Source organism: Trichechus manatus, unplaced genomic scaffold (genome assembly GCF_000243295.1).
Source record: "Trichechus manatus latirostris isolate Lorelei unplaced genomic scaffold, TriManLat1.0 scaffold00061, whole genome shotgun sequence".
Classification (NCBI taxonomy): Eukaryota; Metazoa; Chordata; class Mammalia; order Sirenia; family Trichechidae; genus Trichechus; species Trichechus manatus.
The window spans coordinates 2339704-2367214 of NW_004443997.1; the positions used below are offsets into that span (position 1 = coordinate 2339704).

Here is a 27511-nt window from a genome sequence, read left to right on the forward strand (position 1 = left end):
CGCGGCCTGGTGCTGGATGGCAGTTGTGGTGGCCTGGATGACAGTGGTGGCTGCAGAGATGGGGAGAAGTGGACAAGTCCTTCCTGGGGGGGAGGGGAGACAAGGTGGGCTGGTTCTGGTGGTGATGCCGAGAGGGGGAAGGGAAGGAAGGAACCGAGGTTCCAATAACTGGGTTTATGGTGGGCACTTTCACTGAAGGAGGGAAACTGGGTGTGGAGACTCTGGGGGAAACATGAAGAGTCTGTTTTGAACCTGTCACCTCTGAGAAAAAGTGAGCAGCAGGATTGTAGTGTGGCCTCACAAAGGGAGGAGGCAGGGCTGGGGTCTCCACTGGGGAATTCTCAGCAGCGGCTGAGGGCACAGCCCCAATGAGGAAGAGAGTAGCAGAGGGCGGAGGAGGAAGCAAAGCAGCCAGGGGGCATGAGCAAAGCCACTGGGTGCCCCGGCGCCATAGAGGAGCTGATGCGTGGGGAGGGGAATGGAGCCCGGTGGGGGCTGGCTCCAGTGGTGAGGGTGGTGAGGGACCCCAGCCCATTCTTGCAGCTGTGGGAGGGGGTGGTTAGGGGCACAGACACAGTGGCTGGGATGGGGTGTGGGGTTGAGAGGTTTTGTTTTGTGCACTGCCAGTGACGGGGTAGGGATGACAGGAGCAAGTCCATTCTCAACAGAGGGAATGAGGGGGGAACCCAGCAAAGAATTGTGATTGGAATTTGTGAACAACTGCGTTTGCCCACTTTGCTTATTGAAGTGCAGGCTCAGTAAGGTGGGGGCCAGGGGAGGAGGCTGAGGAGCCTGGTCTGGAACAGCTGTTTGGAGCAGTCAGGGCTAAGCCAGCCCCTGGGGAAGTGGGGTGGGACTGTGGAGGAGTAGGCTGCCCGGGAAGCCCAATCCCTGCAGTGATGGGGTGGAGATGGGGTCCGAGGACTGGTGCCCTCCTGGGCTTGCTTCTCTTTCCCCTGTCAGCTTCCTTCCCTCTTCCACAGATGTCAGCACAGCTTCTGCCCCAGGTACCCACATCCCTGGCTGGTGCCCCTGACCCCCATCTGCTCCTCCCTGGGGACTTCACAGGCACCAGGACCCATCCTGGACTTGGCTCTGAAGCGGCAGGTGTGCATCTGAGGCCTGGCTGTGCAGTAAGCACTCGCAGCTCCAAGGGAGGGGAGGGCTGCACCTGCCATCCCTCTATTCACTGGGTTCCAGAAGAAAAGGGGGAGGCTGTCAGGATCAATCAAGCTTACTTTGCTTATTCCCACAGGCAGCACCGAACTTGAGGTTGAGCTTGAGGGGATCCGCCAGCAATTACAGCACTACCAGGCCACCAAGCAGAATCTCTGGTGAGGCCCGGAGATGCCCTTCATGACAGGGCCAGCTGCCAGAGTCCGTGGGTGATTTTTCTAAGCTAGGGGTGAGGAGCCCATGGTGGTAGTGTCCAGAAACCCCCCCTCCCTGCTGTGGCCTGAGAGCCTCCACACAGGTGGTGGCTTTACCCCGTCAATCCTGCTGTGGCAGAAGCCAAAGTGATTTGGAGGCCCAAGTAGGCCAGCTCTTATGGGGGAGGGTAAAGCCCGACTTGGTTATGTGGCAACAAGGTGTGTAGCTGTGACACAGAAGACGAAGGTGCAGGGGCAGGAAATTGGTCACGGGCACAGAGCTCAGTGGCCCAGGCCTGGTGACTAGCAAGATGCAGCAGCGGCAGCCTCTGGAGATTTGAGGGGAGCACACTGGTCCCCTCACTCCCAGCTGTGTGGGGGAAGAGGGGCAAGGAGAGTGGGAGGCTGAAAGAGGACCACAGGGCTCGCACCTAAGGGCAGGGGCCCTCCACCCACTGCACCAGGACTCACTCCTCCCCCAGGGGGGTTTCCGGGAGGCTCTGCCAGGTCCCAACCTGGTGGGCAATAGGCATCTCAACCCCTCAGGTCCTGCCAGCGGCAAGCAAGCAGCCTGCGCCAGTGGCTGGAGCTGAGCCAGGAAGAGCCCACGTCTGAGGACCAGGAAGCGGAGCAGCAGGTGCAGAAAGAGCTGGAGGAGGTGAGGCCCAGGGTGCCCCCCACCAACCCCAGGGAGGCTCGGGCTGTGCTCCCACTCAGCCTGCCTCCTCCTGCCCACAGGTGGAAGTGCAGATCCAGCACCTGGCTGCTGAGCTCCGGGCCCAACGCCAGCCCATCGGTGTCTGCATTGCCCGTGTCCGGGCCCTGCGGGAGGCCCTGTGCTAGTGGCCTCGCCCCCAGAGGGCACCCACTGGGCTGTGCAGGAGGCTCAGGCTGCCTCCAGGAACAGAACACAATGCTGACATAAGGTTTTTTTTACTTTATTTCAAAATGTTAGCAATTAAATGAATTTACTGTTCAGAAGTCTCCCACTTTTCATACAAAAATACTGTGCTACTGATACAGTTGAAAAAGTTCAGTGACTTCTCCTGCAGGAGAAATTGACAGCGTCCCCAGGATCAACATGAAACCCAGTGGCTCCCCAAGGACTGCGTACCTGTTAGCTGGGGACAAGGTTTTCTAGGTACTGACTCCCACACACACTGAGGCCCCTCTTCCTCCATCACAAGCCCCTTGAAATCAATAGCAGGAACTTCCCTTTATTTCATGCAGGCCTGGACAATGGGGGTGGACACAAGGACAAGCTCTCTACTGTCCCAGGAGTTGCCCCAGCTGGGCCTCCACTCAAACACCATTCGGATACACCCAGTTACTGGTCTTGTCCCCCTTACCCAGCAGGCAAGTTTTGGAAGGCTGCCCATTGGGCCTGCAAAGGACCATGTCACTGCAGCAACAGTCTGCTGGTGTCACCATCCTCAGACGACATTGGCAAAAAAAAGAGTCCGTGGTGATGAGTTTAGTCACAGTGCAAAGAAGGAAGATTTAGCTTTTTCCACTGGGCAGGGTGAGGAGAACTTGGGGACAGTGTGGGTCCACAGTCAGTGCTGAGAGCACCTCACCCTGTGCAAGAGGCAGGCAGGGGGTAGGGGTGGGGGGCGGTGCCAGAAAGCAACGGGGCCAACAGGAAATGGCCAGGTTGGAGAGGAGCAGCAAGACTCTTGCCATTTACCATCTAAAAACAAAAAAGACCACCTGAACGCTCAGCCAGGAGAGGTAGCTCCAGTTTATATGACACGTTAATGAGCCAAAGTGTCTCATTTGAGATCATCCCTGCCTGTGCTTTTTTCTTTTTGTGGAGAGGAAGGGACAACAGGTAGTGGGCACAACCAGGGGCTCTACTCTCCCCGCTGTGAGGGTGAAACCCTCTTGTCGTCCCCATCTCTGGGGCAGATGGCAACCGTCATTGGGTCCTACCCGGCCCGACTCCACACGGCCCAGAGACAGCCCCTCACCTGGACGCCTTGTGGGGTTTCCTGTCTAATATACCCTCGCATTTCTCTCCCTTTGGAAACAATTCCTCAGCAGCCACAGCCAGGACGGGATCTAAAGGGAGCCCAGAGCCTCCCCAAAACGAATCTTCTGTCCTGCTTTCAGCTCGAAGTTGAAGTCCTTGGGGGCCTCAAAGATGAGCACGATGGTGGAGCCCAGGTTGAATTCACCCAGGTGCTCGCCCTTGCGCATGGGGACGCCCTCCTTGTTGGTGTGCGTCACGAAGCTGAAGTCGTTGTAGGAGCCTTTGCTGTACCGCGGGCTGTTTGTGTGCAGGTCCTGGGGGCAGGATGGGGTGGGATCAGACAGGGCCTGGCCACAGCTCTCACTGTGGGGGGACAGGACTAGAGGCACAGAGCCCCTGCAATACTGTATTTGGGGCAGGAAGCATGATAAAGGAACCCTTCTCTGCAGTGGTCAGCTGAGCCTCTAGCCTACCTCTCTGCTTCTTATCCCCACCACCACCCAGCCCGGCTCAGAAAGGGAGGTGGGGTCACAGAGCCCAATGGGCGCTGACACTTGCTCTACTCTCAGCGTGAATGGTGCTGCCAGACCAGCACCCATGGGAGCAGGTGGCCAGTCATAAAACGACACTAGACTCTCTGCTCATCCAGAGTGGCTACGCTCAGGGGAGGGCATATGCAGGGAGCGGCTGGCCTCAGCACTGGCTTTTCACAAGTCTGACCCTCCAATCAACATGACCCTTCCCAAGCTCGAGTTCTCTGCCTGTTCCCTCCTTATTCTCAGCTCTGCCCAGGTTCCTGGCAGAAGCCAGTGGGGAGCAGGCGCCTTCCCTCCATCTCTCCAGCCACCCTGAGACGGCGGGTGGAGGTGCTGCAGGGCAGGTGCTCAGGCCCTCACACCCTCCTGGAGTTTACAGTCCCAGTCCCAGCAGATCCTGCTGCCCAGGCAGGTGCGCCCTGGGAGCCAGCCCCAGGCTTCAGCAGGGCCTGGATTCTGCTCACCCGGTCAAAGTAAATGCGGATGGAACCCACGTTGGTGGCTCCCACGGCAGTCAGTGAGAAGAAGCCATGTTTCCAGTCCCCGGTCAGGACCACCCGCTCATTGTGGCAGAAGAGCTCCTTGATCCAGCGGGCCATGCCGGGGTTCACTGACATCAGGGAGCCTGTGGGGAACCTAGTGTGTCCATTTGGCACGGCCTGAGGCCCAATGTCATTCCAGATGCAGAGCTGGCTCCCCACCTCCTCCCCACACCCAGCAGCTAAAGCTCCAACAACCCACCCAGGACATCTGGTGCCTGAGGGAGGAGAAACTCCAAATCTGGAAGCTGAGTCCCCTGACCCCAAGACACTGAGGGCCTCTGAAGCCCGTGGGGCTGCCACCACCTGTAACCTTGAACCTTTCCTCCCCAGGCAGCCTCTGTGGGCCCTGGACCTACCTGGGAAGTGGCGCCGGTGGGAAACAGTCCAGTCAGTGGGGGAGTGGAAGCAGTGGTAGTCGCCGGGGGCCAGGTAGATGACACAGTGGTAGAGCTCGTTCCCTTCCCTGGTGACCAGCTGGCTCTTGAAGGAGCGGCAGGAGGTGGCTTGGGACAGACACGAGGGCCAGCTTGGGGCAGGCTCTCAGGTGAGCCCCCGTCCAGCCAGCTATCGTGAGCACCTGCTCAAAGCTGTGGGCAGTCTGCACCTGGACTCCAAGCAAGGGCCCCAAAAGCTTCGTTCGGAGCAGGCTCTGGCCCTTATTTCCTACAGCCTTCCCAGCTTTCCCTCCCCTCCCAACCTCAGCAGGACCGCGCCAGGCTCCAGCTGGCGATAACGCACCTGGTGGGAAGGGCAGGTCCTCCGTGGAGGTGCGTGGGCCCAGGAATGACTCCAGGGAGTAGGTGACCCCCTTTACCTGCTCCACCTCACAGTTCTTCACCTGCCCAAAGTTGAGGATCTTCCCATCTGACGGGCTGATCTGGAAGGGCCAGGAGAAGCTTGCTATGGGGGGTTGGGGGAGTGCCGGGGGAGACAGCCCACCTCATCATCTGCATGCACTACAACTCCACCCTCCCACCCAACAGGAGGCCCCCAGATGTAGGCAGGAGCCACGCTGTTTCCCATGGAGGAAGGGGCCTCACCACACTGTGCAGGCTGCACACAGGCCGGGCCTGCGGCTTCAGCTTGCGCCGGAAGAACTCGCTGAGGTTTCGGTAGTGGTGCAGGTCCTCCACGGCAGCCTCCTTCATGTTCACCCCGAAGGTCCAGATGTACAGGCTGTAGACGGGCCTGCGCAGCCAATGCGGCAGCTCCACCTGGTTGAGGCGGCCCCAGGCCCGTGACAGCAAGCGGGTCGGCACGGACTTGTACAGGGTCACCTGCAGGCCACAGGGCAGGGAAGGCAGAGGTTGGCACATGGCCCTGCAGGCGTCCAGCACCACGTCCAGCACCGGCCCCTCAGGCCTTTCCGCCAGACATAAGTCAGCTCCAGAGAGCCCACCCCCACAGGAGAGAACCACAGGAAGCCACAGGCGCCCCAAGCTGCTTTTGTGATGTGGCTGTTTCTCACTAGGAACCAGACTGAGGGTGCCAAATCCTCTCACAAACGCTAGGAGACTGCTGAGATGGCGATGCATTTACACACAGCTCAGTGATGACCTGGGGTCTCTGCAGTTACCTCACACAAAGCTCAGTGTCTGCATTCACCCAGCAGGGAGACTGGCCGGCAATCTCACCCTCCAGGGTGGGGACGACAGAAAGGATCAGACAGCAGCCACAGAGAGGTGGCATGCTGCCTTGTCACGGGCCACTCCCACATCCCAGACCACAAAAAGGAGCAGGAGGCCCCCAGGCACTGGACCCCATTAAACCCAGAACGTGTGCTCCTCGGACCCCTGACCAACAGATGCAGATTGGCTCCAGGTGCAGACACGGGTACCCCCAGCCCCACAGATTCAGCCAGCACTCCGAGGCCTGGAGCGCCCAGTGTGAGGAGCCTGACAGCCCGGCCTGCGTGCCAGGGGCCTTGTCCTGTGACCAAGCCAGTCTGCAGAGTCGTCTGCACTGGGGGCTCCTCCCAGGACAGGAAGGGGAATCAGCACCTTGCAGCCAAGCTCTCAGGGCCAGGTGCCCAAGAAGGGGCAGACTCCAGGTACTGCTGCCATAACGGAAGCCTCCTCAGACTGGCTGCTGCCTGTCTGAACACAACCAAGACATGAACTCCCCAAGGTTTAAAACTAATTCCATTGCAACTTTAAATACCTCTATGAGGTACTGAATTAATGGCTCCAAGAATTGCTCTTACCTCTCCCAGCTGCCACCAGGCTACCTGGAGCAGCCCAGGGCTGCCCTGTGACCCCGCCATTTTCAGGCACAGGCTAGAGCCTGGTCTCATGCTACCAATGTCCCTTAGTGCCCTTGAGCTCTCAAGCCCTACTGATACCCACCCTGGCTGTCCAAGGGCCTAGGAGCAGGTTTTCCTCCTTGGGGCACCAACCCCAAGGGCAATGGGAATAGCCCCGGCAGGCTCAGCCTTCCTATTTTGAACTTTTCTCAAAATCACTTCCTAAGATTTCTTCTGCCTGAACACAGAAAACTGGGGACAGACACCATTTTCTGAATCCCCAGTGTGGGTTCTTTCAGAAAACCAGTGTCTGTCCCCACAGCCATCTATCCACCTCTAATTTTGCCAACTCCGCTCCTCCTCGGGTCTTCCTGTGCCCCAACCTTAGGCCCAAGGAGGGAAGGCAGGACAGGCCATGGTGCCTCCGCAAACACTTACCCTGCTCACAGGCCTCCATCCCACCCGGCTGAGCGGTCTGAGGGCTCCAAAGGGCAGGAGGTAGTAGAGGACGGTGAGGGGCCAGGAGCGCAGTTTCAGGGCGGGTCTGGACATACAGCTCAACTGCCCCAGCCTCCGCCTCAAGGCCAGCTGGGGGAACTGCAACCTGCAGGGCACATGTGTAGGCACAGGCCTGTCAGCCACCAGAGGCTGGGGGTGCCCAGGAGGTCCCCCACTCCCACCCTGCAGCTCCGGATCCACAGTGGTCCACAGGCAAACCTCCCCTCTGACCGAGTGAGGAGGTCAGGAAGCACTAGTGTACCCCTCATCCCGACCCCACCTGAGTCAGGGCTGGCCTGCCCCTGGCCCGGCAAGCTGATAGCCCAGTCTCTCCCACCTCCAGCTGGCTGGGGGGCAGGGGCAGCTGAGGCAGTTCTTGAGAAGACAGCAAGGAAGTGTGGAGAGCCCCGACGCACACCCCTGGCGCCCAGAAGAGGGAGGGGAGCCCAGGGGCCAACTCTGTGCAGCACAGCACAGGGGAGCTATGACCCCAGCTGGCCAGGTAACCATGTGCTGAATCTTTTGCTCCTATCCCCTTGCAGAACGTGGAAGGACCTCTCCATGGCTCCAGGCCTTGTTTTCCTCATCTGCTAAGTAAAGGGATTGGGCCCGACAAGATCTCAAAGGAACAAACACGGTCCTAACAGTAGAGAACTGGCTACAGCTCCATCCACCCGCGAGGCCTTCCACAGCAGTGTGGCTCTCCAATGCCCACTCCCCACCACAGTGCTCAGGCCACCTCCACGCTCTCCTGGGGCTTCACTCCTGATCTATGTCCTTCCTTTCAGCACAGGTGGGTGGGCCTCCCCCAGGACCCACCAGCTGAAATTTAGTGCATTCAGCACAAGGTCAGCCTTGTGGGCCTTCTCCACACCTCTGGTCTCCTGATGCAAAACAATGAGACCCCAAGTCCCCTGTCACATGCCTATGCCCCCTCTAGCCATGGAGACCACACTGCCACCCACTCTGAGGATGCCCCAGGCCTCAGTTTCCTCATCTGCAAAGCGACTACATCAACTGGGGACTCTAAGGTTTCCCTTCTGTGATGGACTGTTCTCAAGAGAGGCTGTGTCCTTCATTTCCCAGTTGAACAAGAGAAAAAACAAAGAGTCATTTCAGCTGATACTAAAAGCAAAAAAAATGAGGGCTTCAGCCAGCACTGGGCCCCACTGTTCAGTGATGGCCATGGAAGACAGACTCCACGCTCTGGAGGGTGGCCTGTGGGGCCACAGGTCACCCAGATTCCCTGCTTTCACTCCTCTTCCACCCCACCCCCATTTTGTTTTTTAAAAGGTATGGGAAGGTGGTAGGGGCCAAGCAAAGACACATACTGCTGCTCTCCCCAGGGCTTCCGCGCCCTCCCTCCTCACTGCAGAAGCCGGGGCCCAATCCCCGCAAGGCCCGGTGCAGGAGCGAGGCAGAACCCCAGCCCTCGCCGGCCCCATGCACGCAGGTACCTGAAGCGGGCTCGCCGACTCAGGCCCGCCGGGCCCGGCCCCTCCAGCCGCGGGGCCTGCTCCCCCGGCGCCCAGCCGCCGCGGGGCCGCCGGACATGCACTCGGACCCTCCGGAGGTCGTGACGAGGCACAGGGGGGTTAGGACGCGGCCGGCAGCATCTCACCATTTCGCGGCCGCACGGAGCTCTGGTCCTCGGCGAGCCTCTGACTGACACATCGCAGCAGCGCGGGGCGGCGCCAGGCGCTCTGGCCTTTGTTTCTCCTCCTTCCTCCCTTCCCCCCAGCCACAGGAGCGCTGCGCTGTCACTGTTCCGGCTAGGCCCTGCAGGGCGGCTTGTCTCAGTGGCTCACAGGGCACAAGTTACAGGGTGGCCGCTGTTGCAAATGGAGAGCATTGGGTCACCACCTGCTCAGGTAACCCATGCAGAAGCCCCTGTACACTTCGTCCCCAGGGCTCGCCACCCCCAGGTGGGCGGGGGAGGGCCCCAGGCAGCCCGCAATTTGACCCGCCCTCCAGGACCAGGAGGCAGCGTCGGCCTGTCTGGGCTGGAGGCTGGGCCCTCCCTCACCGGGACCTGACCCATTTTCGATTCAGGTGACAAGGTAGCATCTGAGGGATGAGAGGAACGGGAAGCTGGGCCAGATCTGCGGTGGCTCTCTCGTTAGTGACCCCTACCCCCAGGGGCCAGGACATGCCACTCCAGTGTACCTCGCTTTAAGGCCCGCTCCGAAGATGGGAACCTGGGCCACCTCATGGAAGGCAGCAGGGGGCTAGGAGGGAGGGCCAGAAAGGAAGCTCAAGGCAGCCCTCCTACCCCATTTCCTCGCTTTGCTTCAAGAAAGCACTTTAGCCAGCGGCCCTGCCTGGCTATGTGGGAGGACACACCCAGCCTACAAAGCCCTTTCTACTCCTGTCCACGCACATAACAGGAGGGAGAAGAGCAAACATTCCACAGGAGTTGCTATCTCAGTCCAGGGTAATCGAGGCCTCTGGCGATGACATGGGCTGACCAGAGCCCGCCCTGCAGGCCTCCAATCCCAGGGCACCCCTAGAAGGGGGCAGATGCCTGTAGCCACCTTCAGATGGAGAAACGTGGCCCCAAGATCTACTGTCAGAGGCCGTGAGAAGTCCCAGACTCAGACCCCAGTCCAAGGCCCAAGCTGAGCCGCCAGCATGACCAACTCACACCCTGGTAAACCCACCTGAGCCACTGAGATGAAAATTCCCCAGGCCTGGCACCTGCCTGAGAGAGATGTTGAATCCCCTGGGTATGCTAGTAGCTTCTGGGCACCAGGACACTAAGGCCAACTAAGGTGTGGCCAGAAGCATGGATTTCTCCCCCTGACTGAGAAAGTGGAAAGGCCTGGCCCAACCCAGCCAGGGCCAGTCCAGACCCCTCACCACCCAAGCTCACCTTCTCCGGCAGAGAGGGACCACTCGATTCCAGGTGGGCCATGCCTGGTGGGCCTGCTCACCAGGCCTCACCCAGCACACAGATGCACCCATAAACCTCCTCCCCCAGGAAGATGCTGGAGCCGGGGGATCGGCAGACTTATGAGCCCCATCCTGTCCTGAGGGCCAGGCCCATGGACACCCAACTCCTGCCCCAGGCCCATGCTGAGCCTCCCACTAACCTTCCTACCACAACAGTCATGTCACCTCAATCAGACCAGCTCTCTACTGAGCACCCACCGCCCAGCCCACCAGGCCACTGGGCTCCACGGAGGGCTCCCGCCACGCCCAGGAGCTGATTGTTTTACACAGGGAAACAGGCTCAGAGGGTCCCAAAGAAGGCAGCCAGGGCTGAGTCTGGTGCTTGGCTCCAAAGTCGAGGCTCTTTCCCTAATCTAGAGCTCAGACTGAGCACACAGATTCAGGGCAGGAAACAAGGTGGCCTTGGGGGCTGAGAGGGGATGTGGAATAGTGATACTGCAGCACCGTCGGAAAGGCACATTAAGGAGACCTCAAAATGAAAACAGAGCCCACAGACAAACCCAGTCTGGCCCCAAACCTCAGGTTCTCAAAGCAGTTTCATGTGTGAACCTTTGCATTTTATTCTCCTACAGCGAGTGCTGCAAACGGCCAGTCCTCCCTGCAGTAGACCCAGAACCCACCAAATCCATTCTGCACCAGCCATCCAAGAAGCTCCCCAAGGAGCTGCCTTCCTAGAGAGACACGAAGCACTGCTGGGCCAGGGGCTACCAGCATTCACGCCAGACAAACCTCTGGGGTCTGCAGGCAGGACCAGGGTCCTGAGCCTGCAGGGTCTGTCTCCATCACTATTATTCCTCTTTTTCCAAAACGGGACACTGAGACCAGAGGGTCAAGGTTCTTCCAAACCACAGTCCTTGGGCAGCAAAAGGTCCCCAGGGAGCAGAAACGAATTCTGCCATCTTATCGGGAAATGGCCCTCAGCACTCCAGCTCAGCTACAGAACGCACAGAGGGGAGAGTGTACCCACGGGTCACTGTTTTCTCATTCCTCAGCGAGCAGTGCTCCAAGCCGCCCACTTCAGAGGCCCGCTTGCCCTCCCTACCTGTGATGGCCTTTACCAAGACCCCAAGCCAGAGTTCTCCCACCCTGGCTCTGAGTAGGACTGGGGGACTCAGGCCCTGGATGAAGACCCTGCTAGGAGGTATCCTGAGTGAGGAAGTGCTGACACTTCCCCTCCCTCAGGGAGTCAAGGACATCATGAGGAGGCGAGTTTCACGCTGTGACCAGTAGGATTTTAAAGGCCAGCCACCTGGAACCTGAGAACGAAGAGCAGCTTTGTGGCGGGGGTGGGGGGAATCCATTTATTGCAATCCTGGCTGCCCCCCCACGAGCTGGGAAAGGCCTTGCCAAGTCACCGGCCCTCTCTGCGTCTCAGCTTCCTCATCTGGAAATGGGAAGGGTCATTACTCCCACTTATCCACCACCACCCCTATCGTCCTCCCTGAGGCTCAGGGTTCCTGCACCTCTGATCAGAAACCCCAGACCTCATCACCTTGCCTCACCTCTTTCCAAAAAGGTAAGCTCACTGAGAAAAGATGGAAAATACAGGGGCTCAGCCGCAGTTCTAAAGGAAGAGTCCAAACCATGGGGACTGTGGCTACCCTGAGAGGAGGGAGCAGTGGCCCAATGGGACTACTGGGTGGGGGGGGATCACTTTTGTGAGGACATGCTGTTCTGGGGGTTCACACCTGAGCAGCACTGCAACGTCTCTGTCCACCCCTCAGTGCCTGGCACAAAGGCAACATAACCCCCACCCCCACTGGAATGGAACATTCCAACTGAAGCCAGGACAGTTACAAGTGTGTGTGGAGGAGGTGCTGTTGCCCTGGGGCCCTTGGAGCTTGGTGGATTCTGGTCTGAGCCTCAGCGAGGTAGGGAAGGCATGGAGGGGGACAGGAGATTGCCCACCCCATCCACAGCAAGCTCTCCCTGAGCCTCAAAGCTCTACACACGTGCAGCCAGAGACAACTTGAGAATTTGCTCCTGCTGCCCAGAGTGGAAATCTCATTGGGTGCCAAGATCACCCCTCTTGATGCCTCACAGAAACCTCCAGTGCCCCCCCACCCCCAATATCACGTCTACAGGCCAACATGAGGCACACCCTCAGAGACCCGGCCCCCAGGCAGCTGTGTCCAGGTGGGGCTCCCAACCCTCCCCTATACTAGAAGCAGACAAACTTTTAATGCCCTTTTCAAAGTAAGGAACAGGAAATGGATTCTTCCCAGGTGAAATGGGTGAGCCATCTTGGGCAAGGAAAGAGGAAGCAAAGAGAAGTCTCAGAGGTGCCTCTTTATCAAGGCCCCGCGCTGGCAGGGAAGGGTGGGAGGGAGGCAGAAGGACCTGGCATGGCATGGTCCTTCATTCTTCCAAAGAAAAGGAACCTTCACTCTTTAGCGCTGGCCCTTGGATGCTGACACAGTGACAAGTTTGGATACCTCCAGGGTCCCACTGAAGCACAGTGTCACTTCGCCCTGCTCCCCAGGCCCTCGGACCCCCCTGGAGGTCTCAGCGCCTGAGGCTGGCCCCCTCTGCCTGGCCCGCCCGTCCATGCCATCACTTCCCTTCTTCCCCGGCAGCAGGAAGGATGTGAGGAAGTGAGCTCACCCATCCTGAGCCCCGTGACCGGTGTGCGACTGGAGAAGCCCCAAACTTGGTTCTACGTTGTACAGAGCGCCCAGCACCCCCCAGGGCTAGAAGGGCGCTCCTCTGGGTCTGAAGCCGGGCCTCCGGCTGCGCGGGGCAGGTCGGCACCTCCCGGGAGGCTTCCAGGTCACCTGTGGCTCCCGCAGTCTAGCCGGGCCGCTGGCTCCTCAGAGAAGGCTTCCGGGCGCTCGGCTTCCTCCGTTGACTCTGACTCCGGAGGCGGCTCTGAGTGCAGCGAGCCTGGGACGAGCGGGTGGGGCTCGGCTGCCGGGGCGGGGGCGGCCTCTTGTTACGGATGCTGTGCTCGCCCTGCCCCGCCAAGTTCTCCTTTAAGAGGAGGGGCCCGGCCTAAGGGGAAAAGGGCGGGGCAGGGGGTAGCCCCGCCCACAGCAGAGCGAGAGGGGATGGACATCCCCTGGGCAATGCCTACTGGAGCTGGAGGCGGGTCTCTCCTCACCCGGCTCACAGGCAGGGCCCGTGCTCAGAGTGTGGCTGACGTCACCGAGGGCCAGGATCCTCACTGGGCCGAGCAGAGAGCTCCTCCGACCACTCTCTCTAAGCCCAACAGAAGCTAAGTTATTGCTCCTCCCCAAGCCCCCTCCTGATGACACTGGGCTGCCCCCCACCTTCTCTCCTCCAGGCACACACACCCAATGAACAAAAGCTCTTGGCTAAAAAATGGCACAGACCAGTGAAACTGACCAGCTGAGCTTCTGGCCTGAGGCCTGGCGCCCCCCTGGGTCCCTCATCTATGTCTACAGCGCAGATGAATAACCTGTGAGCCCACTGGACCTGTGGTGACAGCAGGTGGCCAAGGCTGCCCTGAACAGGGCACAACAGGATGCAGACACAACCCCACACAAATCTGCATCTGGATCCAGCCAAGTACTATGCAACACCTACAGCAGCAGGGAAAAAAGACAGGCAGAGGCCTACCCTTGTGGATGTCCATGCTACTCAACAACCACACCACACCAGTAGCAACAGGGCGGCAGGGGGGAGCAAGGTCTGGTTCCAGCCCTCAGGGGCCTCAGGGCCAAAGGTCGCGCCACAGTGTCCTATCCTGTGCCCACAGCAGACATCACTAATTGATCTCTGAGCCCCAATGAGCTTCACATCCCTTCTCAGCACAAAGGTCCAAGCAAACATCACGCGAGATGGGATAAAAAGGAGTTAAAGCACTGCAAGATAGGGACACAGATTCCCGGCAACACCACATTCCAGAACTGGAAATATCCTGGAAGACCATACTGACTTCCTCAAAGCCTGCAGTACTTCCAGACCAGGCACACAGGCTCGCTGGCTACAGAACAAAACCCAGCCCAAGTTAGACCTGGGGGTGGGGGGGCGGAGGGTGAGATTTGTGGGCCAAAAGCCCAGGTTCTGCATCGGCACCAGCTGTACTTTGCATTCGCGATGTTCTCCCCTGGTGTACCATGTCTACGATGCTCCTTGTTTAATCATACTCTAAGCTTCTATGGTGCATCAGCAGTTTAGAAAACTGTTTTATAAAAACAGTTTATAAAACATTTTATAGAACAGTTTTATAAAATCAGTTTATAAAGCAGCCCACCTGCATGCCCTATGACTCACCACCTTCTCACCACCCACACAACAAGAAATTAGCAAATGAATTATGGGGGGAACCCCTTTGGTTAAGTTTTACTTTACCAGCCTGAAGGTCCCTTACAGCCACAGAGTCCTTAATTCCTCCCACTCTGGGTGGACTCCCCTGGGTAGGAGTGCTACCTAATGCAACTGCAAGTCTCTGCAGCCCAGGCCAACCTGGCCACCAGTATCTGCTGACGGAGAGCCTCTCCCTGCAGTGAATCCAGTGGTCCTTGGTGCTGGGTCCTGCTAGGTTCCTGCTGAGTGAATGTCACGAACTCCCCTCTGGACTGAGGCTCTATGCTGGGGGCAGGGTGGCAAGGGCTCTCAGCTAACTCTCACTCCCTGGTGGGGAAGACGGATGATGGCTTGTGTTCCATGGCCAGCACAGGTCAGGTCATCAGCCTCCCAGAAGTCTGGGCAGGGAGCCGGGGCCAAGCAGGAGCTGCCCTCAGGTGATTTCTTCACAGGAGATTCTCCCAGCCACACCCCTCTTGTGTTCAGGAATGGCTCTAGGCCGTCCCACCAGCCCCAGCCTTGCGGTCCCAGCTCCACGGCTTCTCTGATGCCCCAGGCCCATGAGAACACTGACCAAGCACCAGGGAGGGGTGGCCTGCAGCATGGCAGAGAAAATACTGGTAGTCCCTGACTTATGACTACCTGTTCGAATTACAACGAACCCACACTTAAGACTATGTTGTTTTTTGTACTACATACAGTGTTGCAGCGTGTAATTTGCTGATGTTATTATCATTCTCAGATGTTCACTTGCAGATGTTTATATGTAATGTTTCCAACTCCCAAAGACAAAGATCAGATTTATAAAGATACTGATAATAAAAGGTAATAATAATGAAAAAAAATCAAAATAAAAAAAAGAGGTATTCAACTTATGTCAGAACTGACTCACAACTACCTGTCAAGAGCACTTTTGGGTGGAGCAAGCCCAGCAGAAAGATTCATGGAGGGCCTTTAAGGTATCCTTCTATCCGAAAAATGTAGCTGTTAAGTTCCCCATCTCCTTCAGGCACAGTCCTCCTCTCTTCCATGCACTGGCCACTCCAAGCCAAGTGAGGCAGCTCCCCAGTGATCTCCCCAGTGATCCGACACAAAGCCCTGCACTGCCAGGAGGCAGAAGCAGAGGCAAGAACTGGAGCTGAGATCTGGGGTCCGGCCCACGCCCCAGCACAGCCAGAGCTGCCCAGGGAAATGGCTACACATCCCCAGACTCAGTTCCTCATCCATGCAGGGAAGGGTGGCCCTGAGCCCTCTGAGATTCCTTCCTCTCTACTACGAGCCCAAGGTTCCTGAGCACATAGCTGGCACCTGCTGCTCAGTCCAGCAACGTAATCAAATTGCTTCAGGAATTCACGCTGCACCTGAACAGGCAGGGAGACTCTATTTCCCTGCCCAAATGACCACCTGCCCATTTTAACATCAACAATTGTTTTCTCAGCACCTATGAGGTAAGAGGGGCAGTAGTGGCTCTGTGGTAGAATTCTCGCCTTCCATATGGGAGACCCAGGTTTGATTCCCAGCCAATGCACCTCATGAGCAGCCACCACCCATCTGTCAGGAGAGGCTTGTATGTTGCCGTGATGCCTCCAGACAAAGACAGACAAGGAAGAAAGGCCTAGAGATCTACTTCTGAAAATCAGCCAGTGAAAACCCTAAGGATCACAACTGTCTGATCTGCAACAAATCATGGGGATGGTGCAGGACTGAGCAGCGTTTTGTTTCATTTTGCATGGGGTCACCATGAGTCAGGGGCCGGCTCAATAGCAGCTAACAACAACAGGTAAGAAGTAAAATAGTCTCTACTCCCTGCTTGCATGGGACCAGACATTACTCAGAGATCATTCTCATTTAACCCCCAAAACACTTTTATAAGGGAGTTAACAAACGAGAATAACAAAGCTATAGTATTTACATAAAGTTTGAAAACACACACAGCATATTCAATACTGTCCAGCATCACGTACCATGTACACCATGGCACAAAGGGGCGCTTCAGGCAGGGAGGACACAGGGTGCTTCCCAGGGTCCTGTTTACAAAGCTTGATTTCTCTTTATGCTTCTTCATGAGGTGGAAAGTTGCACCATACTTTTTTGAAATTCCAATAGAGGCTAGAAATCAGGAAGCTGTGCTAACACAGGGAGGGAGCAGCAGACACGTGACCGGCTGCTCTTGACTCTCAGGCATTCCCTCCACTGCTGCTCCTCACTCAGCCCTCCCCAGCAGCCCCCGCGCCAGCCAAGCAACAAAACTGCATTGTTACCACACTCACATATGTGCTGACGAGTCAGGGAAAAGCTTCATCATGTTTGCAGTGTACTTCCAAATGGTTCCAAGAAAAATAAAATACACATACACGTGGATAAAGTAGGTAAGACAAAACATAAAGAACTGTTACATCAAGGTGGTATGTATATGGGTAATTCTCCATTCTCTCAACTTTTCTACTCTGCTCAAAAGTGTTCACAATATAAAAATTTGCTTTGAACCACAGAAAAACCTCTCAATTTTCTCGTTGTTGTTAGGTGCCCTTGAGTTGATTCAAACCACGTGACAGAGCAGAACTGCCCCATAGGGTTTTCTTGGCTGTAATCTTTACGGAAGTAGATTGCCAGGCCTTTCTCTCACAGAGCAGCTGGGTGAGTTCAAACTGCCAACCTTTCAGTTAGCAGCCAAGCCACCAGGGCTCCTGCTAAACTCTATTACCAGGAGGAAAAATCCGAGACCAGGTTCCCCACATAGCAGTCCTTGAGGGAAGGTGGGACAGCGGGGCCTCTTCATGGTGCACCTACAGTATGTACTGCTTCGTCTTCACACTGGAGACTCAGTATCAGTAAGGAACCATTTTCCCTGTCGACTCAGCCCAGGCATGATAAGCACCTCCTGCGTGCCTGGATCTAGACTAGGTGCTGGAACCACAGGAACCCGCTCTACCCACCGGGTGGGAAAGGCCAGCTGCCAACCATGCTCACTTTTCACCTGCAGTCCCTCCCATATCCATGGAGTCACCTCCGAGGGCCAAGGCTTGGGGAAGCAGGAGGGACACGTGAGACCAGGATTTGATTTACATCCATCAGGGGTGAGCGAGCTTCCACTGTCATCAGACCAGCTCCTCCAGTATATGCTCTTCTGCCCACTGGTACTAGCAGCCAAGGAGAGAGGCTCCTCCCAACTCAGACACGTTGTTACAGACCGAGAGGCTTTGTCACCAGATTTGGGACTCTGCTGTCTCATCCCACATGGAACTGAAATCATCCACATGTTCACAGGGAGTTCCTGGCTGACGCAAACGGTTAAGCACCGGGCTACTAATCGAAAGGCTGGTGGTTCATAAGAAAGGTATGGCGATGCTTCTGAAAGGTCACAGCCATCGAAAACCCTATGGAGGGCAGTTCTACTCTGACACACAGTGGGGGTCACCAGGAGTCAGAGTCACCTCAACAGCAACTGTTTTTTGTTTGTTTGTTTAGATGTTAACAGGAAACCCAAGAATCCACCACAGGGCACAGCTGTGCATGCCCCAACACCTGAAAATCTGATGTCACTTAATGACTTTAGGGTTACAGATGCCATTCTTCTATTTAAGGAGTATTTATGACTTTATCTTCCCCTCTTTCTAGACATTACTTATTTACCATTTAAAATTTCTCATTAACCCTAAACTGTTAGCACTGATGTTTTAACAAGGTCTAAGCCCATTCTGAAGGAGACACTTCTTTGTCCTTTAGCCTGCAAAATCTCTTGGGAATGGCAGGGCTATTCCAGGATTAGCAGGAAGCAAGGAACGTGAGGCTCACAGCACACACTACTTCATTGTACAATGGCCATAATCTATGACCGAAGACCCTGAGAATGCCTTTACCCTCCTTTTTTCGGAGCAAAGAAGACTGAGGCTACAAAAGGCATCTCTATTGTGAACGCAAAATCCCTTCCCCATTCTGATTGGTCTAAGTAGTAGGCAAACTTTTCGATTCATAAAGTCTGGCCTTTCCCCTCACCCAGTATTTGCCATGTTAAATCCAGTGAAGATAAAAACTCTTGGTTCCTAATGAGACAACGTCCTACAAATTCTGACTCAGAGTATTTGTAAATTTAACATTTAGACTGAATGGCAAGGAACAAGAAATACCCACTTGTCCAGAAACAGGGCTTCCAGGCCCGGTCAGACCCAGGGGACACCATGCCTTTAGAGTGGGAGGCGCAGCGGGTCAGAGCCCACTCCCACAAGTTGGACAAGGAGTCACTCTTGAGGGGGGCCTCTGTCCTCCAAACTCTCAGACCGGGAGAGCTTCTGCGTGGCTACCCAGAGGGAAGAATTTCAGATATGTTCTCCATTGCTGCTAGCCAAGTATTGGGTAGCCCGTAAGGATTAAAAGAGTCCTCTCCTAAGACCAAGACCCACAGAGCCAACTCTGATGGGACAGAAACCTTCACAAGAGCAACCGCAATCCTTCCAGAGACCAGAGCGGCCACCCCTGCTGCCAAGCCCCTCCCTGCCCCATGGAAAACTCCCCTCCACTTGACCATCTAATTGTGAGACGTAGGACAGGTGTCCATCAAATGCCAGGGGGTGTGTTGGCAAGGTAAGGGTGAAGCAGGGAGGACAGAGAAGATAGATGCAAAATGACCTGCAGGCGTCTCCTTCCCCTCAGAGGTCTGCCCTGATCCTGCCTCAGCCTCCTCCAGAAAAGCCAGTCCTGATCTCGACTACTAGAAAAGGAAAAAAGCAACCCCAGAGGTAAACAGGAAAACGTGTATTTTTAGTGTAAAAATTTTTGTAACCAAATTTTAGGGCATAATCTTAAAAAAAAAAAAAATTGTCAGTTAGAGGGAAAGAAACTGAGCAATATGTTGTTTAGTTGTTAAGTAGTATTGCAATGTCCTATGGCGACAAAAAGCATATCTGAAATCACAACTGCCACACAAATGTAGAACATGCGACTGCCCCAGGCACACCTGGCTGCCTCCGACCCTCTATCTATGCTGTTTACTCAAAGCCAGCTCCTGGCAAAGGCCCCCGTGTCAACAGGAAGCCAGGTGGAGGCACCTTGGCCATGAAGCCAGAGCGTTTCCCGGACATCATGAGTTCCTGAAAAGAAACTTGTGGGACTGTCTCCTCTGCACCCTGGGCTCCTCTCCTCAGGAGGGCCTTCAGAGTCCTTTTCGCCTTTGCCCACGGATGGATGCCACTCGGTGGAGTCAAGGACCCCAAGCGACTCTGGGAACCAGAAAGCACTATTCTACACGTGCATGACGTGCACGGGAATGCTGCAGTGAAAGGAAAATGCCGACTCTTCTAGCTGAGAAGCTCAGCAAGAACTCTGAGAGAACACCATTTCAAGCTACCCTTCTAGTCATAGTATTCTGTGAAGTAAAAACAACATAGGAAACATCCATTTTAGGCTTCATCTCAACCAACAGTTCTTAACCTGGGATCCAGAAATGGGCCTGAGGGACTCCTAACCACTGCCATGAAGTGGATTATGACTCATAGTGACCCTATAGGACAGAGTAGAACTGCCCCACTGGGTTTCCAAGACTGTAATCTTTAAGGGAGCAGATTGCCACATCTTTTTCCCACAGAGTAGCTCGAACCGCTGACCTTTCAGTTCGCAGCCCAGTGCTTAACCACTGCGCCACCAGGGCTCTTCCAAGGGACTCTTAGAGCCTGCGCACATTTTTTTGAAGGAAAGAGTCCATAACTTTTGTCCAACTCTAAAAAAAGTTCAGGGCCCCAAAGGTTAAAAACTATGGATCTAAACTGTTTAAAAAAAAAAAGAAAAAAAAAAAAAACAAAGCTCTAACTTACTATCCTTACTATTCAAAGCTACCTAAAAAAAAAAAAGGGGCTGAAATCCACAAAAATATAGCATTCCATAAATAAGCCAATACAGACAGAGGATAAACATGTGAAAAATGTTTAACTGGACTCACATTCAAAGAAAGGCAAATTAATAAAACCATATTAAAGTACCAAAGTATTGATGTTCCCTATTTCCTCCCCAGCGCTCCCCATCTATGTAAAGAACTCTACCACCCTTCCACCTGTTTCAGTCAAAAATCTTGGAATCATTTTCCATTTCTCTCCCCTACTCCATTCAATCCATTAGGAAATCCATCCATCTCCCCTCAAAGCATATACAAAATCAAGTCCTTTCTCCCCACCTCTACCACTCCCACCCTGATCCAAGTCACCTCTTCCCGGGACACTTAGTCCCAGGACACTGTCAGAGTCCCTCATGGCCCTCCTGCCTCCCATTGCCCCCTACAGTCTGTCTGCACAGCAGCCAGAGCAATGCACCCAGAACCCAGATCAGCTCATCCCTCCCTCATAAGAGCCCTGCCTGATGGGCTTCCTCCAGTCCTTCGACCTCTCTGTCCTCAGCTCCTCTGGCCATACACGATCTTTGCTCTTCCTTGACCTTGCTCAGCACACCCCATCTCAGGCCTCAGCCTGATGTCTGCCAGTGTCCTCTCAGCTTGCCCCTCTTTTGTGCAGTCTCTGACCATGTGCCACCTGATCAAAGGCCCTGCTTCCCTGCCTGCCTTGGTCACACAGCAGCCCAGCTCTACCCCAGCCCAGGACACCCAGGCCCTTTCCCTGTTTGTTTCTTCACAGCATTTCACCACCTGATGTGTCTATTTGTCCACTTGTTTCTTATTTGGCTAACCTACTATAGGGGAAGCTTTCTGAAGACAGGAACTCAGGGTCTGGCGTGTAGAAGGCACTCAGAGACCTGCTGAATAAGTGTGTGAATTCAGGAAGAAAGCAACCATGCTCACCCATGATAACTGTATTCTGCTAATACCCAGTGCTAGGGATGGTGTGGGGAAACCGATTCTTGTATACACTGAAGCCAACCACAAGCAGCTACAACAAACTGTGAAGGTGCCCGTGCCCCTTCAGGCAGCAATCCACACCTGGACATCCGCCCTGAGGAAAAGGCTTTATGTGCATAGATGTGCTCAGCAACATTACTCATAATGGCAAAAGCCAGCCGGGAGCCACCTCAAAGCCTAACAGTTAAGCAACAATCCACCGTGGTAGTATAGCCACTTAAAAGTGCTATCGTGCCTTCTCGGAAAACCATCAGTTATCTAGCAATATGTGTAAGGAAAAAAGGGCAAGACACGAAATAGCTGTATCCATTTAAAAGTAGAGACAACAACAGGAAGTGAGCGCATGAACAATAAAGCCCATGAATATGCAATCAAGGTTCTTCAAGGGGTACAGAAGCGGGGTAGGAATCATGACTGTCCTCCCTCTGTTTCCCAACACTCCGCCACCGTGACATGTCATGTCTTTCATTTAAGAGACAATGAGAGAGGGTGTTGGCAAAGAGAGGGAAGCACCCCTAAGGCTCTGGATGGCTACATATTACTGAATATTCTGGAATGGTTTCTGTTGGGGAGGTGCCATCAGTTGGAACAGACAGCAAAGTGACCCAGAAAGTGACGAGAAGTGACAAAGACAGACAATGGACAACAGAAGTGAGGTGAGGGAGTGCAGTCTCCATGTCCGTCTCCTCTAGCTCCACTCCCCAGGGATTATGGGCTATCCACCTGATGGGCCCCCAATGTCACGTTTCTTGTGAATATGCCTCTGGGCACAAAGCTGTTTCCACTGTCCTTCTGGCCTCTCCTTGCCTCTCAGACACTTCTCTAGTTCAAAGAAGCACCACATCAAAGTCATATAATGAGCCTTCCTGGGGGCTGAAGCACACAGGACTCAGCACTGGCCTACCTCAACTCGTAGCGTAGGGCCAGGAGGGGAGCTGGCATCATAACTGAAGAACAGAAGGACAGAGGCTCCTTAAGTGGTTGGTGACAGCTTCTATGCACAATCATTCCTGACATATTATGAAAAGGCCCCCCAAGTTGGAGTGAGTCCTGCCCGTTTGTAATAAACCCCAGGTAACCTCACATCATTAAAGAGAGAATTTGTCTTGTTTCCAGTATGAGTTTAGTCCTAATTATCCCCCACATTTGTAGAAGTCTGTATAGTTTACACACAGTCACATTCACTACCTCATTTTGATTTGGGGACTGGAAATCCCTAACTCAGGCCCCTAAACCAGAAATCAGTTAGGCTTCTGATCAGCAGCATGAAGTGAGGAAGATGCCTGTCATCACCATGAGGGCACAGGGCTGAGCTCAGCGCCTCTCCTAACCTAAAGCCTCTGGGACTTGGGCAAGGCACTTCATCTCTGAGGACAACACAACCCACTTGCCTTATCACAGTGGGTTGTTGAGTCTCAACTGAGAAGGGACAAATGTGACTGAGGGAAATAAAACCTTAACAACTATAACTGATCATCAGTGACCTTTATATTAAAGATCTCTTAAAAATAAGATGAAAACCTAAAAAGAAAAGTAAGACAGCAGCATGAAAAGGCAATTCACACCAAAAAATAAATACCAACAGCCAAAAAACATGAAAAGACACCCACCCAACAGGTAATAAAAAATGAAATCAAAGCAAAATATCATTGTAAGCCCATCACACAGGCAAAGCTCACAGAGACAACACCTGGCATTGACAAGGCCATAAGCCCACAGCCACTGACTCCCACTCCTTGTGGAAGTGTAAGGAGTGAGCTTTCTCCGAGGACTTTGGTAACACTAGACTCAGCAATCTCACTTTTGGAACCCTACTCTAAAGGGAGACCAGAATAAGTATAGAGGCCTGTGTACTAGGAAGTACACTGCACAGCTGTTCAAAAGAGTAAATGTAAGTATCATGAGGACTAGTTCAAAACTGGCAATGTGATCCATGGATACTACACAACCATTAAAAATGATCACCTGAAAGAATCTGTTGGACATAGACAGTGGGGAAAGAAGGTTACAAAATACATGTCTGGTTGCCCCTTTTCCACCTTCTTTTTTAAAAAGGTAATTAAAACATACTTCATACACTGTTTTTTGTTTTTATAAATATATATGGATTTCCACTTCTTACCACGATGGACTTATTCTTCCACTGTAAACAGAGAACTGGATAAAATATATTAAATAACCTGTTTTCAGACAATGGTCAACAAGGAGTTCAGGACTGTGATCCATGAGAGAAGGGAGATAAACAAGGTGAGCCCAACAATCACCCTGCGTTTCAGCCTGGAGACTGCAGGGCAGGGAAGGTCCCAGGCAGAGCAAGCTGTCTCACCAAGTTGAGGAGACAGTTTGAACAGGCTGAGGTTGCCAGATTCTTCAGGACAGAGAATCAGGAAGGAGGGAGCCATGCAGAAAAGGAGCTTCATAAGGGTTCCCAAGTCTGTTGGTGAACAGTCAGCCACGAATGTGTACGGTTAAATTCCATGAAGTGGGCAAAGAAACATCCGAGGGCTGTAAGCTGAACAATTCCCAAATTCCCCACAAGGCTGGGAGACATTTGCATTTCAACCAGCCAGAGTGGAAAGGCTTCCTTGAACACATAATTCGCTGGAGACCCCAAAAGGGTCGCACCTCCGTAGCAGGGCTAAACTAGTCCAGAATAAAGGCTCCTCTAAACCCACCCTAGCAAAGCTTAAAAACAAGCCTAAAAAGATCAAGGTGATCCACAAATAAGTTAACTGCCTGCCAGAACAAAATCCAACTTTGAAGGAAAACAACAAAATCCAGCATTCACAATGTACAGTATTCAACCAAAATTACTAGACACATGAAAAAGCAAGAAAATGTGATCGATAACCTGCAAGGAAAAAAAATTTAGTCAATATAAATAAATCCAGAAATGACAAAAGATGGTAAATTTAGGAGAAAAGGATTCTGAGACAGCTATATAAACAAGCACAATATGCTCAAGGATTTAAAGGAAAATATGACCATAATGAGAGAAATGGAAGACACATGAGCCACATGAAACTTCTAGAAATAAAGGGAAAAAACTGAAAATTTCTACAAAAAAGCTATTAAAACTAATAAGTGAATCTAGCAAGGTCACAAGAACTCTCATATATTGCTAGTGGGAAAGCAAAATGGTACAGCCACTTTCAAAACAGTTTGGCAGTTATTTATAAAGTTAAACATACACTTACCATATGACCAAGTTATTGTACTGCTAGGTATTTACACAAGAGAAAGGGAAAAAAAAAAGTCCAAAGACTTGTACACAAATATTTATATTGGCTTTATTCACAGTAGTAAAAAACTGCAAACAACCCAAAAGTCAACTAAAAGTGAAAGATTAAAAAAAAAATACTTGTGGTATACCCATGCAATGAAATACTATCCAGCAATAAAGAAGAATGAATTTCCAACAACATGCAATAATATGGATGAATCCCAAAAACACTGTACTGAGTGAAACAAGCCACACATAACTGTACATAATTTATATAAAATTCTTAAAAAGATAAATCTTTAGTGAAAGAGAGCAGATCAGTGATTGCCTAGAACTACAGGTAGACACCGACTGCAAAGCAGCACAAGGAAACTTTCTAGGGTGATAGAAATGTTCTCTACCTTTTATGTGGGGTGGATACACAGGTATATACATTCATCAACACCCACTGGACTATAACTTAAAAAGACTATATTTTGTTATATGTAATTTACACCTGATTAAATTGATTTCAAAAATTAAATCACCTTTGAGTAAAAAATGTGTATGTATGGGGAAATTTTCTGGAAAGATTCACAAGAAATTGTTAAAAGTACTTGCTTCTAGAATAGGATTAGCAGATGGGGGGCGGGTAGGAGGCTTATTTTGATGGAGGAGCTTCCTCACTATTTAAGTTTCTACACAATCATGTATTATTTAGAAGAAACTCATTTTATTAAAAATTAACAATACATATGCCGAAGCATAGCCAAAGCCTGGAAAGGCTACGTTCACCAAAATGTTAACTATGGTTTCCGGGGGATGGTGGGATTATGGGTCATTCTGTTTTCTTCTTCAGGTTTTGCAATGCTTTCTGATTTTTTAAAAATGAATACTAATAGCTATAATTAGGAAAGGACAAAACTATTTCCACCTTGGCGAAAGTGAACACAGCCGCTTCTGACCAGGGACTTCTGAACTCTTTCCTTAAAAAAGGAGAGAAAGTCCTGCACAGGTTACTTTGTTGCTCGTTACTGAACATGATTAGGAGCAAACACAGAGGCTTCATTTCTACCACGCCAACTGCATGAGCTTTCTTTCTGTCCACCATAAAAAGAACATAAATCTTAGAGCAGTCAAAGATTTTAGAAACATTTTCTTAAATCTGCAAAAATAGAACCCAGAAAGTTAAAACAACTTGCTGAAGGTCACACAGGAAAGGGAGCCCAAAGCTCAAATCTCCTTACTCCCTGTCCAATGCTCCCTCCTCACTGCTGAGGGGGAGGCTACACTGACCTTCCAATTCATGTTTATCTCCTAGAAACCCTGAAAATGCTGCTCAGTAAATATCTGATCTTAACTAGTAGAGAATGTCTGCCTTGAGCATAGTGCTCTTTTAAGAACTGTCCATATGGGATCAAACTGACAACAGCAACTCAAAAGATTACATAAGAAAATCAGGGGGCAGTGAGTTTATGTTAATGGCAGAGGAACAATTCCGAAATGGAGGGTGAGAGTGGTTACACAACTCAAAGAATGTAATCAATGTCACTGAACTGCACATTTAGAAACTCCTGAATTGGTGTATGTTTGGCTGTGTATACTCTCAACAACAAAAAAAAATTAAAATGAATTAAAGTAAAAATGCTGCTCAGTAAAATATAATCATCCTATCACCTCAGCTGTCCCATAGACCCCAGGGGCTCATCTTAGCAGTAACTGCCAGTCTGACTACTCTCGCAGCTCTGAGGATGCCAGATTTGATCTCAGGGACATCAAGGGACTGTATTCCAGCGAAATCACCACCAGAAATTATCACTTGCCACTTAAACAGAGCCCTAAAGAGAACCTTACAGCTCACCTGCCCAGGGACCCCAAACCTGTCTGGTCTTCAGAGTCACCTAGGGAGAATTTAAAAATAGATCTTGAGCCTTACTTTCCAAATCTCCAGGGGTGAGAGCAAAGAATCTATAATCTTTAGAGTTCCCCAACAATTCTGATGATCAGCAATATAGCCCAACTCTCTCATTTTGCATATGAGATGACGGCCATTAGGAGGGGCCAAGGGAGGGACTAGGACCCAGGCCCCCAGCTGCCAGTTCAGGACTTCCCCTCTCATAATCTCTCTCTTTTTAAATCTTACAGTGTCAACTCTCAGTTCAGACCCTTTCCCCGTTACTAAAATGAAGTGTTAGAGTCCTGCTTGGCAATCCAGAAGTGGTCCTGTGGGTATTTTACTTAGCCAAAAAGAGTATCTAACTTAAGCTCAGTTCTTTATCAACAGGCACTCTAGGCCCCAGGCTGAACTAGGCCACTACACGCCAGTGTCCAGTCACCATCCAGGCCCTAGAACTAACCAGCTAATCAACCCCATCCTCTTCAAAAACAATCACTTTCCCCATTATAAAAAAACTACTGGCCTTTCGTACACCTATAATTTTAAAAGTAACACATTTTTTTCTAAATTTAGAGTCTCTTGGGACATCTTTGAAATGGGGGAGGGGGTGCACGTCCTTAAAGCTGACAAGTTGTCACAGGATGAGCCAGCCTGACAAATGACAGATCAGAGAGAAGCCAGCTTGGGTCTCCTTTTTTTGTATTGTACTTCAGGTGAAGGCTTACAGAACAAATACTTTCTCATGAAACAGTAGTACACATATTGTTTTATGACATTAGTTAACAACCCCACAACATGTCAACCCTCTAACTTCTCAACCTTTTTTTTTGGTGAAGATACACATAGCCAAAGATACACCGTTTCGAAAATTTCTACATGCACAGTTCAGTGACATTGACTACACTCTTCCAACTGTGCTGTTATTCTCACTTAAGGTGAAGGCTTAAAGAACAAAATACTTTTTCATTTAACAGCTACTACACGTTGCCCTATGACAATGGTTAACAATCTCACAACACATCAACAATATCCTTACTCAACCTTGGGTTCCCTGTCACCAGCCTCCTTGTCCCCTTCTGCCTTCTGGCCCTTGTCACTGGACTACTGTACCTCGTTAGTCTCATCTGGTTTTACGGGGCTGTCCACTCCCAGGCTGAACGGTGAACCTCAGAGACAACTTCACCACTGAGCTA

The 27511-nt window shown here is 52.4% G+C and overlaps 2 protein-coding genes across 5 annotated transcripts in view; one reads left to right on the top strand and one right to left on the bottom strand.

Annotated features, from left to right (window-relative positions):
- Window positions 1-2269, top strand: part of SFI1 (SFI1 centrin binding protein) — a 124318-nt gene extending 122049 nt beyond the window's left edge. The window contains exons 30-33 of the mRNA XM_023733708.1: window positions 984-1107; window positions 1256-1334; window positions 1917-2028; window positions 2109-2269. Of these exons, the coding sequence (XP_023589476.1) occupies window positions 984-1107; window positions 1256-1334; window positions 1917-2028; window positions 2109-2213 (420 nt within the window). The 3' untranslated portion in view covers window positions 2214-2269. The remainder of the gene's footprint in view (window positions 1-983; window positions 1108-1255; window positions 1335-1916; window positions 2029-2108) is intronic.
- Window positions 2270-2278: 9 nt separating this feature from the next.
- PISD (phosphatidylserine decarboxylase) overlaps window positions 2279-27511 on the bottom strand; it is a 71831-nt gene continuing 46598 nt past the window's right edge. For 2 of the 4 annotated variants that reach the window (XM_023733711.1, XM_004378971.2), the window contains exons 4-8: window positions 5461-5697; window positions 5159-5297; window positions 4777-4923; window positions 4343-4503; window positions 2280-3656 (exon numbers count right to left, since the gene is read on the bottom strand). In XM_023733711.1, coding sequence (XP_023589479.1) covers window positions 3432-3656; window positions 4343-4503; window positions 4777-4923; window positions 5159-5297; window positions 5461-5697 — 909 coding nt within the window. In that variant the 3' untranslated portion in view covers window positions 2280-3431. Of the gene's footprint in view, window positions 3657-4342; window positions 4504-4776; window positions 4924-5158; window positions 5298-5460; window positions 5698-7100; window positions 7267-8781; window positions 8993-12886; window positions 12967-27511 lie in introns of those variants that run through there. The other 2 variants (XM_023733710.1, XM_023733712.1) reach the window with 2 other exon arrangements.